The 12,861-nt window shown below is 34.7% G+C and overlaps 1 protein-coding gene across 1 annotated transcript; it reads left to right on the top strand.

The window, feature by feature from the left end:
• The first annotated feature begins 10,900 nt into the window (after window positions 1-10,900).
• On the top strand, window positions 10,901-12,236 carry LOC132184649 (RING-H2 finger protein ATL11-like). The gene has a single exon (XM_059598364.2). The coding sequence runs from the start codon at window positions 11,029-11,031 to the stop codon at window positions 12,154-12,156; it is 1,128 nt and encodes a 375-aa protein (XP_059454347.2). The 5' UTR covers window positions 10,901-11,028; the 3' UTR covers window positions 12,157-12,236.
• The last annotated feature ends 625 nt before the right edge of the window (window positions 12,237-12,861 follow it).

Genomic DNA, 12,861 nt, shown 5'->3' on the forward strand with positions numbered 1-12,861 from the left:
ATATGCATCTGGATATGAAAAACTTAAAAAAAAAAAAAAAAAAAAAAAAAAAAAAAGAAGAGAAAAGTAGACAAATTGATTGAATCTCAAAGAGGAGCTCTAAATAAATTTGTTATTAGCAATAAAATAAATATTGAGGATAATTTAGGTGAAAAACTGATAAATGAACAAGAAACTCATAAAAAATAATTAGAAGATAATGAAAATGTTATTGATGTATCTAATTTTATTGCTAGAAATATTTATGACCCTAGCCAATGGAAAAATATTTATGCAAAATTAAGGGATTTGCTAATAGAAAATGGTCCAATAAGATACAATACTAAAGATTTTCCTAAAGATGAGAACTCTATGCATTTTTCTAATACATATTATATACAAAAATTATCAAATGGGGAGCAACATAATAGAAAATGGTTAGTCTATTCAAAAGATGTAGATAGAGTATTTTGTTTTTGTTGCAAGTTATTTAATTCAAAACCTAATAGAATGCAACTAGCTAATGAAAGAACTAATGACTGGAAAAATCTTAGTGCTAAACTAAAAAGTCATGAAACAACCAATGAAAATATTACTAACATGAATGGCTGGATTGATTTAGAAATGAGATTGTTAAAAAATAAAACAATTGATAAAAATGTCCAAGAACAAATTAACAAAGAGAAAGATCATTGGAAAAGAGTATTATTGAGAATTATTTCTGTAGTAAAGAATCTTGGTAAGAATAATTTGGCATTTAGAGGACAAAATGAAAAGATTTACCAAGAAAATAATGGAAATTTTTTAAGTCTAATTGAAATGATTGCAGAATTTGACCCAGTAATGCAAGAGTATATTCGTCGTATTAAAGATGGGGAAATTCATAATCATTATCTTGGACATAATATACAAAATGAATTGATACATTTGTTAGCAACAGAAGTAAAATGGAGTATTATTGAAAAAGTTAGAGAAGCAAAATATTTTTCAATTATATTTGATTGTACCCCAGATGCAAGTCATCAAGAACAAATGTCTCTCATTCTAAGATGTGTTAATATTTCAGAAAATCCAATAAAAATAGAAGAACATTTTGTAGAATTTATAACAGTGGATGATACTACTGGAGAATGTCTTTTTATTGAAATGATTGGGTTAATAAAAAAACTTGAACTTAACATTAGTGATATACGAGGACAAGGCTATGATAATGGATCTAATATGAAGGGAAAAGAACGAGGGGTGCATAAAATACTACTATATATAAATCCTAAAGCATTTTACATACCTTGTGGTTGTCATAGTCTTAATCTTGTATTATGTGATATTGCTAATTCATGTCCTAAAGTTATATCTTTTTTTGGAATTGTACAACGTATATATACTTTGTTTTCGTTATCTACAAAACGATGGAAAATATTACTAGATAATGTGACAAGTTTAACTCTTAAGCCGTTATCACAAACACATTGGGAAAGTCGGATTGAAAGTATAAAAGTAATAAAATTTCAAACTCCACAAATAAGTGAGGTTCTGCTACAATTAGCAAAAACAAGTGAAGATCCTAAAACAAAAAGTGAAGCTAATTGTTTAGCAACCTATGAGATTGAAAGTTTTGAATTCTTATTGAGTATGACTATGTGGTATGATATTTTATTTACTGTTAATACTGTTAGTAAAAATTTATAATCGAAAGACATGCATATTGATGTTGTTATAGATCAATTAGAAGGTCTTATTTCCTATTTTAAAACTTATAGAGAAACTGGATTTGCATCGGCTATGATTTCATTTAAAGAGATTGCAACCATAATGGAAATAGAACATGTTTTTCGTGAAAAACGTGTAATTCGTAGAAAGAAACAGTTTGATGAGAATGCTAATGACGAGACAACACAAATTACTGAAGAATCTTTTAGAATTGATTACTTCTTATATATAGTAGATCAAGCTATTTCTTCAATTCAAAGTAGGTTTGAACAATTTCAAATACACGAAAATATTTTTGGTTTTTTATTTAATTTTAAGAAATTAAAATCACTAGATGATGATAGTTTGCAAAATAAATGTCTTAATCTAGAATGTTTCCTAAAACATGATCTTGATGGTTTAGATTTATTTTCAGAACTAAAAGTTTTAAAAGAAAGTTTACAAATTGAAGAAAGTGCTCCAATTGACATATTAAATTATATAAAAAAAACTTGATTCTTTTCCAAATGCATGTATCGCTTTAAGAATTTTATTGACAATACCTGTTACAGTTGCTTCTGCAGAAAGAAGTTTTTTAAACTTAAAATCGATAAAATCCTACCTAAGATCAACAATGTCACAAGAGAGATTAAATGGATTAGCCATATTATCAATTGAAAAAAAGATATTAGAAAATCTTGAATATAAAAACTTAATCAGAAATTTGCATCTCAAAAAGCGAGAAGAAGAATTTTTAAATAATATATATTACTTTTTTTTTTAAAAAAAAATGACTTTAAAAAAAAATTGTTACTTGTTTTTTTTAAAAAAATTAGGCTCAATTTTAAAGTTTTGCTTAAGGCCCCAAAATACATTGAGCCGGCCCTGATGAAGATATGAGTGTGAGTAAAAGGGATTTGATTCCTATGCTCTTGTCTCGGCCCACAAAGATACCTCAGACTTCATTTTGATGATGAGAAGGTGGAATATGCTCATTGTTGAGAGTCAAATATCAAGAGTGAATGATTCCTAACAATGGCTTTATCAAGCACTTCCCTTGGCCCAAACAATGTCATGAAAAATTATAGCCACAGTCAAAGTTATGGCTGATTCGAGAACTTAGAAACCGGGGGAGACAATTGATGCTCTTCACAAGGTCAAGAGCTTTAACACCCAAGCCACTTAGAATGCTAATTTTGATTGAAGGTGGGCAACGTTGGCATTAAGTATAGGCTGATAGATAAATATCTTCGATATATTGCTATTATTACAACCTCAGTGCCTCAAAACTTTGATAGAGATTATCTATAATTCTATAATTTCTGCTCCTACTCTTTCCTTTGATAGAGATTATCTATAATTCTATAATTTTTGCTCCTACTCTTTCCTCTTTGTTTGTATATATCGTTAAATCGGTGGCGGTCATGAAGAATAGGAAAGTTTTTGCAACCAATTTACCGGGTGTAAGATCAGATGATGCGGTGCAAAGAATAAGAAATGGAGCTTGATCAAAGCATGGCCTTTGAATATCATATTAAACTTACAACTCACGATTCATTGAGTACAAGCTTTATGGATTGAGTTTATACTCTCATAGTTTCACGAATTAATATGAGATGTTTATTTTTTTGACACTTTACCCCCTTGGAAGCATTTTGGAAAGTTCGGGTCTTAAAAAGTCACGTACGATGCAAGTGACTAGCTTGCTGTCCAAAAAGACATAAAAAATTGATGGATGGTCTAACTTGCCACAATTATGTATTTTTGGGGGAAGGAGGGGTGACTGAATTTCGCTTTTTTGAACTTCAGATGATAAAACACAAAATGGGGTATACTTAGGATGTAATACCCCAACCTTTAATTAGAGTTAAGTAAGCTCTAATTGTAAATTCAAGGATGTTAGGATTGGATCTAAGAGAAAGGAAAGGGAACCTTGGGCTTTTATGGATTTTTTGTGAAGGTCGAACGTTCGATAGCGAACGATTCAGCCACATGTTTGAAGTTGGATCTTGAACTCTCAATGGAGAACAATCAAGTTAGACTTCGGACGGTCAAGTTTGGATTTCTAACATTCGATGTTTATCCAATGATTTTTTTTAAGATACACCATTCTTTTGGACTCACATGGGAGCTTATAAATAGAGACTTTCCTCTGCTGAAGCCCCATTTTTGCCCTTGTGAGCTTAGAGAACCCTAGAGTGAGAGAGAGTGTGTGGGTTTGAAGAGAGAATGAGCTCTCTTGTGGTTTTATCTTCAAATGAGGTAATTTCAAAATTCCTTTACTTAACCTTGTGTTTGATAGTGTTAATAGAGTATTATATCTTGTTGCTTATCTACTGTGTAGCTTATGTTAGTTGTGTTTTATGGTTTAGACAACCTTAGCTTCTATATTTAGGTTTTAGGTTTATCATGGTAAGGTTGTTATTTTTGAGACAAGATTAATGATGATTAACCATTTAATTATTTTTAAGACAAGAGAATAACACCATCAAGTTTTCAAGTGGGTTGGTGTAACGCCTCACTCTAATGACATAATATTGTTTGTTTTTTTTTTCGAATGTGGCCTTCCACATTATATGGATGTGAGAAAAAACATGTATTTATATAGAGTATGCTCTTTTTAACCCAATAACAAAACCATGCGGACTCATGAGGTCCAAATTAAAGCGGACAATATCATACTAGTTAGAGCAGGGTGTTACAATTGATTTAGTGGATTCAAAATGACTCTCATGTATTTAGATAACCTATAGAGTTCGAAATTGCCTTTCGAACTAAGAATTCTCATGTGCTAATTTTTTTTTTCATAACTTGTAGGAAATTTGTGTCTTTTTCAATAAGTTCGTAGCAAACTATAAGGGAAATTGGTAGTGTTATATACACTTCTACTTTCATACTTCTACTCTCACAATACTTAATGTAACTTTTAAAATCACTATTAAATGTGAGGTGGATCACGTTATTTAAAAAGTAATGTAACTTTTAAAAACTACATCACAGAGTGTGAAAATAAAAATGTGGGAGTTGGAGTTTGTGCAACATTCCTCATCGAGCCCCTTTGCCACTTGTTACTGCCTTGTACATCCTTAAAAAGGCCCAAATTGTTATGGTCCTTCTAGGATCATCAGTTGATCGATTGGTTACTATTTGTTACTTTTTAGGTATTATCTTTTCTGTTTGAATTTTGTTATTGAGGTGCTCTCTCGTTATGGTTGTACAACCCCTTTATTTTTTATTTTTTATTTTATATATGATGTCTGCTGATATGGACGTACGTCTCCAAACTATTCCCTCTAACTACTCTTTATCTAATATAATCCTTATTATTTATTTCATCTCTATCATTACTTAATAATTTATAAGTGCTTAACTCTATTTTTGTAATGCCACATTAAAGGTGTACGTTACTTTTAAAATCAATGATTAGTTATGAATAATTTGTAAAAATGAAGTTACAAAAATACATGTATGGGCCCATTGGGCCTAGCTAGCCTAGTGTTGTGTAGTATGAACTGGGACCTCCTTCCAACCACTGATATGGGCGATGCCTTTAGCTCTGCCCAACTATCATCCTCCTACAAAATCAGACCAATCAAAATGCTTGAACCATATTCAAACTTCCAATTTAGGACGCCAACTTTTGAAAAATGTGCGCAGAAAATTGACTGTTTTTTTTTTTTTCTTTTTTTCGTCTACGATAAAGACCTTCTTTATCCATTGCCATGAAGCCCTCTTGGAGCAGGACCAGAATTGCAAATGATACCCTATTGGGCTGGAAATAATGGCTTTTCAGGCTGGTTATGGTACTAAAAACCCTAGCGACTCTTTGATGATCCCTAAAAGCACTCTTAGCAGTTTGTTTTTGTTTTTGCTTTTTTATATTTAGAAAACCAAATCACTTCTTACTTGAATACAATAATGATAGAAGTGACTTGTATCTCTCTTATGTCACTCTAAAAATAATGTCACTTTTAAAATTACTATTAAATTTTTATCAAATAATGATTTTAAAAGTTATTTCATTTTTCTAATGGCACAAAAGAGACTTCTAGCATTAATTTTTCACATTAGCTTCTTTTCTCTTTCTCAATACCAAAAAGATATTATATTTTTACTAAATGCAAGTTCTCAATCTACTCTTACATTTTTTACAAAATCTCAAATGAAAAGTAAGGAGAGGAGAGAAAAATATTGTGTCAAAATAATGAATAGGGAAGCTAAATGTATTGAGTAGCATTGTGGGTGAGTTTTTGAGAATTTTTTTTTATACATTTAGGGAAGCTGTTGAAACTCCTCTAAACCAAGGGAAAGCCAATATAGCTTCCCTTGTTCTTATATATATATATATACTCCCTCTCTTTTTTTCCTAGCATTAATTTTAAAAAATATTTAAATATAAATAAAAAATTGATAAGAGAAGTTATTGTAGGACTTATTTGAATGAGAAAGAAAAAATTAGCTTAATTTTCTAAATTTTTAAATAAAAAAATGGATAATACTTGATATTCCAACACTTTTTTTCATATTCATTTTCTCAAATGATCTGGTCTATTCAATAAATAAATTGATTTATATATTTTTTTTTTCTTAAATGAATGTGGAGTCCAGATCATTTGGAAAATAAATTTTGAAAAAAAGTGTTGAGATGCCTAACAGCCCTCTAAAAAAACTGCTATAATACTCATAATAAGGTTGATGTAATTGTTCTCCAACCATGGTTAAAACCTTAAAGGCTCTAGAAGGCTCTAGTCCATGAATTTTATTTTGGGCCTACCCGCAAAGTAGGTATTTTGGGCCTACAACCATTTGTGGCCTTTTAACCATTAATTATGAATTGCAGCCCCATGTAAGCTTAAAAATAATTCTCAGTTTTGGTCTAAGCCACATTACAAGGTTGTTCTCAGCACTTGTTTTTTTTTTTTTTTTTTTTTTGAAACATATCATACTCATTCATTGATAAAAGTTGCGAGCCTAAAACTCATACAAACAGAGCAAAAAGCTCTGAAGTAAATCATAGCCGAAGCTAAAGATACAGTCATTAACAACAGGCCAAATCAACCCAAACACAGCATCTGCTAACCTATGACTAAATATCAGGTTGAAAACTCAGATCTTCATCAAACAGACACAATCTAATGCATAGGTAGCGCTTATTCCTCGGCCTTGAGAGCAAAACCCCCAAACCGATACTTATTCCTCGGCCTTGAGAGCAAAACCCCCAAGCCGATACTTATTCCTCGGCCTTGAGAGAAAAACTCACAAGCCGATACTCATGCTCCTCGACTTGAAAGCCAGGATAAATTTCACATCCACAAATCAAAGGTTTGGACCAGTAATATCGGGCAGTAACCGGACACAACAAAGCAGGAGGAGAAAGCCTTATTACAAGCATAAATAAAATCATACAGGGAAACAAAGAGAACAATAAAACTAATGCAGGAAAAGAAATTACAGCAAATAAAACCAAATACAGGGGAACTCAAAGGGAATACAAAATAGAAAAACAACAAAACAAGAAAATAAATGCGAAAAACACTCAAAGCGGGTCACAGCAGCCGGAGGAGGCCGATCGCGAGCTGGCCGGAAACCGCCGCGGAAGGTGGCACAAAAAGCTTGGCGCAGGAGGGGCACGTGAAAAGACCCGACAGCGAGCGATGAGCAGCGAAGCGAGCGCGGAGGAGATCGGCGGCACACACAAACAAACAGGGAGGGGGAGAGTTTGAGTGAAAACCCCCAAAAGCAGTACCCACCGAGAGAGAACACAAGCACAACAAAACAGAAATCACCAAAGACAGAAACAAACCTAAACAAAAATCGGGAAGCAAGGAAGGGAGGAGGGATGCAGGCAACGGGCATCCCTCCTCCCCTGAGGTGGCAGCACTTGTTTCACTTACACGACAAAGAATGTATCATTTAAAAAAAAAAAAAAAAAAAAAGAAGAAAAAAATCTGTTTGACTTATCAAAATTAATACATTAAATTGATCATATCATGATGCTAACGATTATGATAGAATAATGAAATAAGATTTAAATAACATGTTAGTTATTATGATAATGACAACAATATGTTAAGAGAGCCCTACAATGGCCTATGGGGTGGCTGGCGAGTCCACCCCAGGCCATGGGGGTGGCTGGGCCCGCACGGCAACGCCATGGCTTGGATGGGGTGGGCGCGTCGCCTCCCCAACCCATGAGGGTGGCTCGCACCCCCTAGGCCATGGGGTGGCTCGTCAGCCACCCCATAGGCCATGGGAGTGGCTGGCAAGCCACCCCCAGGCCATGGTGGTGGCCGGCAGCCACCCCAAATCCAATTCCCATAGGTCATGGGGTGGCCGCGCGGCCACCCCAATCAGATTTGGGGTGGCTGCCATGGCTTGCTGACCACTCCCATGGCCGCTAGCCACCCCCAGCCCATGGGAGTGGCCTTGCGGCCACCCCTAGGCCTACGGGTGGCGGCTAGCCATCCCAAGTGGGGGAGGGGTGGCCAGTCGGGCACCCCTTCAAATCTTTTATTTATTTATTTATTTATTTTTTAAATAATTTTTTATTTTACATAGAGTATAATTTGGTGTGGTTGTATCTTTATTTAAAGTATAAGCTTAATGAAATTGGCTAATTTGTTAGTGTCTGATTAGTGACACAAAAGTTGACTTTTGTGCAACAGGTGCACCTAAGTCGCTCTCATATATATATATATATGTTGAAGCTGATGTGGCTTTCAAAATCACAATTGGATCAAAATTCAAGTATGATTCATCTAAAATTTAATGATGATTTTAAAAGGTATATCACCTTTAAGATGATAAAAAGATAATAAAAAGATATTCTCCAACATTACTCTTTAATTAACGGCATGATGTATTATGCGGCCTTTTAAAATAGCAAAGAATTGCCACATAAAATATATATATATATATATATATATATATATATATATTGGGATGAATCGGAAAATTTACTTCAACGACCAATTCCTTTTATGTTCACTAGCTTTAATTTTAATCACGATAACTCAATTTGCGAAAATATTTATATATCAATAAATGAATTGAAAAAAATCGGTAAGCTTGCCTTTTTATCACAAAAGTACTAATCAAAACATTGACATGTGTACTATGTTGTAATAAAAAAATAATTAAAAAAAAACACATAAAACACTTAAAAAATAATTAAAAATCATTAAATACTTATTGGAAACAAAAAAATTCCTTGTTTTGGTGACAGAAATCTAACAACCTATATAAATTTACTACTTTATTAGCTTATCAAGCACAATATAAAACATTAATTATTTTTGTTTGTCTATCTCATTCGAACAATGAATTATTTAAGAGAAAATTTGGTGTACCTCATTCTAGGATTGAAGGGCTCACTCACCCCTTGAAGGGAAGACTTTTCTGAGTTATGAAAAGTTAAAGAACTCAACCCAAAATTCGAAGTGCAAGTGAACCATTTTTCTTTTAATTATTCATGAAGTGCATATTTAAGTTAAGTAGATCGACTCCCACGAAAGGCCACGGATGATTTTAGCATGAAGGTTTAGAATTACCCCATTGCCTAATTGCAAAGACTAAATTGCTATAGTTCATACATTTATTTCAAATCAGGATATATAATTATTAAGTATCTATTTGAATTTGAAATTTGAAAATAAAAAATGTTATATTCCATATTTTTATTCTACAATTGTGAGACAAACTTTGGTATAACTCACCCTTGAAAGCCTACTTGCATACGGAATGTACCTAAGAATTTATATACACATAGTTAAGATTAAACTTAATTTTTATTCTACAATAATGAGACAAACTTTGGTATAACTCACCCCTGAAAACCTATTTGCATACGGAAGGTACTTAAGAATTTATATACACATAGTTAAGATTAGACTTAAGTTTTAACTTATGCGAGACATGAATATCGTAACACTGATCCGATCAAATATCAATATTTTAATTTCGCCCATAGGCCGTCCCCTCCGTCACTCGTGACGTAGTGTTTGACTCTGCTACCAAATAAAACAAACTTTGGATAGAATTCACCTTAAAAACCGACTTGAAAGGGGAGGGTTCTCAAAAAAATTATATACATATAATTAATATTAGATTTAACTATATGAGTTCAAGGATCATAATAAACTACTCCACAATGCTAATGATCCAACCCTGATTGTTTGTTTTTTTTTTTTTTTGTTAACAATGATGGATACAATGGTTAGTTGAGATTGTCACATCAACAATATAGATAGTTTTGGAAACAAAAGTATAGTTTATAACATTATTATTATTTTTTAAAATAGTAATTTTAAAATGGACGATTTGAAAATACAATTTTTAAAAATGCAATTAAGCTTTTTGTGAAATCACAATTTAACTTTTAAAATTACAATTTAGCATTTTAAAACTCACTCTCATTTGATACATATTTTTGCAATTTAATTTAAAAATATACATTTGACGTGGGAAATTGCATACACAGGATTACATGAAAGATTTGGAGGATTAAAAGAGAAAAAAGAGAAAATGCATTTAGATGCAGTTAAGGATGACAATTCGTGTTCGCATATCACGTTCGAGTCATGTCAAGGCATATGTATAACAATACTGTATAGATCAACCCTAACCCAACTCATTTATTTAAGCGAGTTAAATTCTTTAATCTTAATCTTTACCCTTTAATTTTGTATTGAGTTCTTGTCGAGTTTTCGAATCATATCAAAAATTATTTGTCATTATATCATTTGTTAGGTTTGAATCATGTCAAAATATGAGTATATAAGACTATATAAATTAATTATAAATCCAACCATATTCGATTGCGAAATTCAGGTTATTGGATTTAAGTCATCATGCATTGCCAGCAACTGTTGATCTTATCAAATCTATGTATGTTCATAGCACACAATACAATACTAAATACAAGTCAAAACCCAGGAAAACACCTCCTTGATAACCACGCCCCTCGCTCCATTACTTGGCAGCCACGACCAGACATCCTCCATCTGTTCTCTTTTGTTTTTCTCCAATAAACAAGGACACCATCATCGTCCTTATTCGTCGATGGGTCCCTTGTGGGCCTTACTCTCTCCCTAAGTCAAACCCATATTTCACTCTCACTGAAACCTTCTTTCCGGCCGAGAAAGAAGATAATTTCAAAGGAAAATACAAATCAAAATAAAAATAAAAATATATACACGTTCTCTCTTGCTTTGATTTTATTATTTTATATGATTTTTACCACTCCGCCAGCTCTGATACTAATATCTCCAAAGGACATGTTAACCGCGGACTTTTTGCGCTTTCGCTTGCCTCTCTCTGCTTTCCCAACGACGACATCATTAAAATCAAAAACACAGTGGGATGAGTTCGATTTCCAGAGTTGTCAAATTCAATCATGGGATTAATGGGATCGCTTGGCTGCTTATTCTGTCGCAGATGTTACCGCACTCCACGGCCCAGCAGATCGGAATGGGGTCGCCGTCACAAGACCAGTTACCCGGCCTCGGCGCGTTCGACAGACGTATGGCCGTCATCATGGTCATCCTCGTCAGCGCCTTCTTCGTCATCGGCATCCTCTCTGTGTACATGCGGACCTGCACCGACAGGCAAATCCGCGGCCGCCTCGACCTCGCCATCGCCGGCGGAAGCAACCGACGCTCCCGCATGGCGCGTGGCCTCGACGCGGACACAATCGGGAACTTCCCAACCTTCGTGTACTCCACCGTCAAGGGGCTCAAGATCGGCAAGGACTCGCTCGAGTGCGCCGTGTGCTTGAACGAGTTCGAAGACGACGAAACGCTGCGTTTGCTCCCCAAGTGCAGCCACGTTTTCCACTCCGAGTGCATCGACGCCTGGTTGGCCTCTCACAACACGTGCCCGGTTTGTCGGGCCAACATGGTCCCCATTCCCGGAGAGATTCAATCCACCGCCATACAAATTCTCGACCCGGATAACGACTCGGGTCAACCCGAACACGGATCCGATACCGACGGCACCCAAGCTCGGGTTGCTGATAATCAGAGCGGCGAGTGTGACATAGAATCTCCTAACGCGAACTTAGTGAATCATGGGCAGAGGACCAACCCGAGCCGTCCGGTCAGGTCTTGGTCAACGGGGTTTGGACTCACCGGGATATTCCCGCGGTCACACTCAACGGGTCACTCGCTGGTTCAACCGGGCGAGAACCACGAGAGGTTTACGCTAAGGTTACCGGAGGAGGTACGGAGTCGGCTCATGAACTCGAGCTTGAACCGAGCGAACAGTTGCGTGGCGTTTCCTCGTGTGAGGAGTTCGAGGAGGGGTTACAGGAGTGCAAGTGGGGGCACTGGGCGTGGGAGGAACTATCTGTTCGCCCGGTCGGACCTGTGGCGGCTTTCTTTTACGCCGAGTTTCATCTCACGGACCGGTTCGGTCCGTTCCCCGAAGCTGGAGATGGACACCGTGGGTGAACGCTCGTCTGATCCGCTCCGGCCTGATGGTCAAACTTAGGTGGTTGCTGGTTTGGGTTACTGGGGCCTTGACCCATGGAGATTACGTGTACATTGTTTTTTTTTTTGTTTTGTTTTGTTTTTTTGTTTGTTTTGTTTTTTTTTTTTTTTTATATAAAAAAATATCTCTTTTTTTTTTTTATTAAATCATTTTTAAACTTTTTAATTCGTGGAAACCCAAATGAGAAGATTGGGAAGTACTTTGCAGTGAATTGGGAGACATTACTGCACAAGTGTGTCATGGGATTGAGGTAAAATATAATGCATTTTGTTAGTCTTGAGTTGTGAATGTAAAGCATTGTTTTTATTTGTTAAAATTTTTGAGTTCATGTTAAAATTTGTCAGTTTTTACAAAATATAGCATAGTGGGATAAAGATAAAGTGGAAATTTGATGTGGTATTTATTAGAATAATTGTCATGATTAGTTATGATTTAGGTTTTTCTAGGTCTATCATTCTTCTTCTACTTTATTTAGTCTATCTTTGGTTATTTACCGTAAGTAAATTCATCTATAAATATTATGCATTGTAATACAATTAAATACATATAGTAAAAATGTAGCCATAGTTCTTATATTCTTTATTTTTCGCTCTTCCCTTGCTTTATTTCTTACATTTTATATATTTTTATAGTATATAACATTACTCTTTGATATGTTAGGGTTGATCCAATGATTATTATACTACGGCATGGTGTGGTATATAT

Source organism: Corylus avellana, chromosome 7 (assembly GCF_965113065.1).
Source record: "Corylus avellana chromosome 7, dhCorAvel1.hap1.2, whole genome shotgun sequence".
In the NCBI taxonomy this organism is placed as follows: Eukaryota; Viridiplantae; Streptophyta; class Magnoliopsida; order Fagales; family Betulaceae; genus Corylus; species Corylus avellana.

Coding starts and splice junctions, on each gene's coding strand:
- LOC132184649 (XM_059598364.2), top strand. CDS start 11,029: ATGAGTTCGATTTCCAGAGTTGTCAAATTCAATCATGGGATTAATGGG.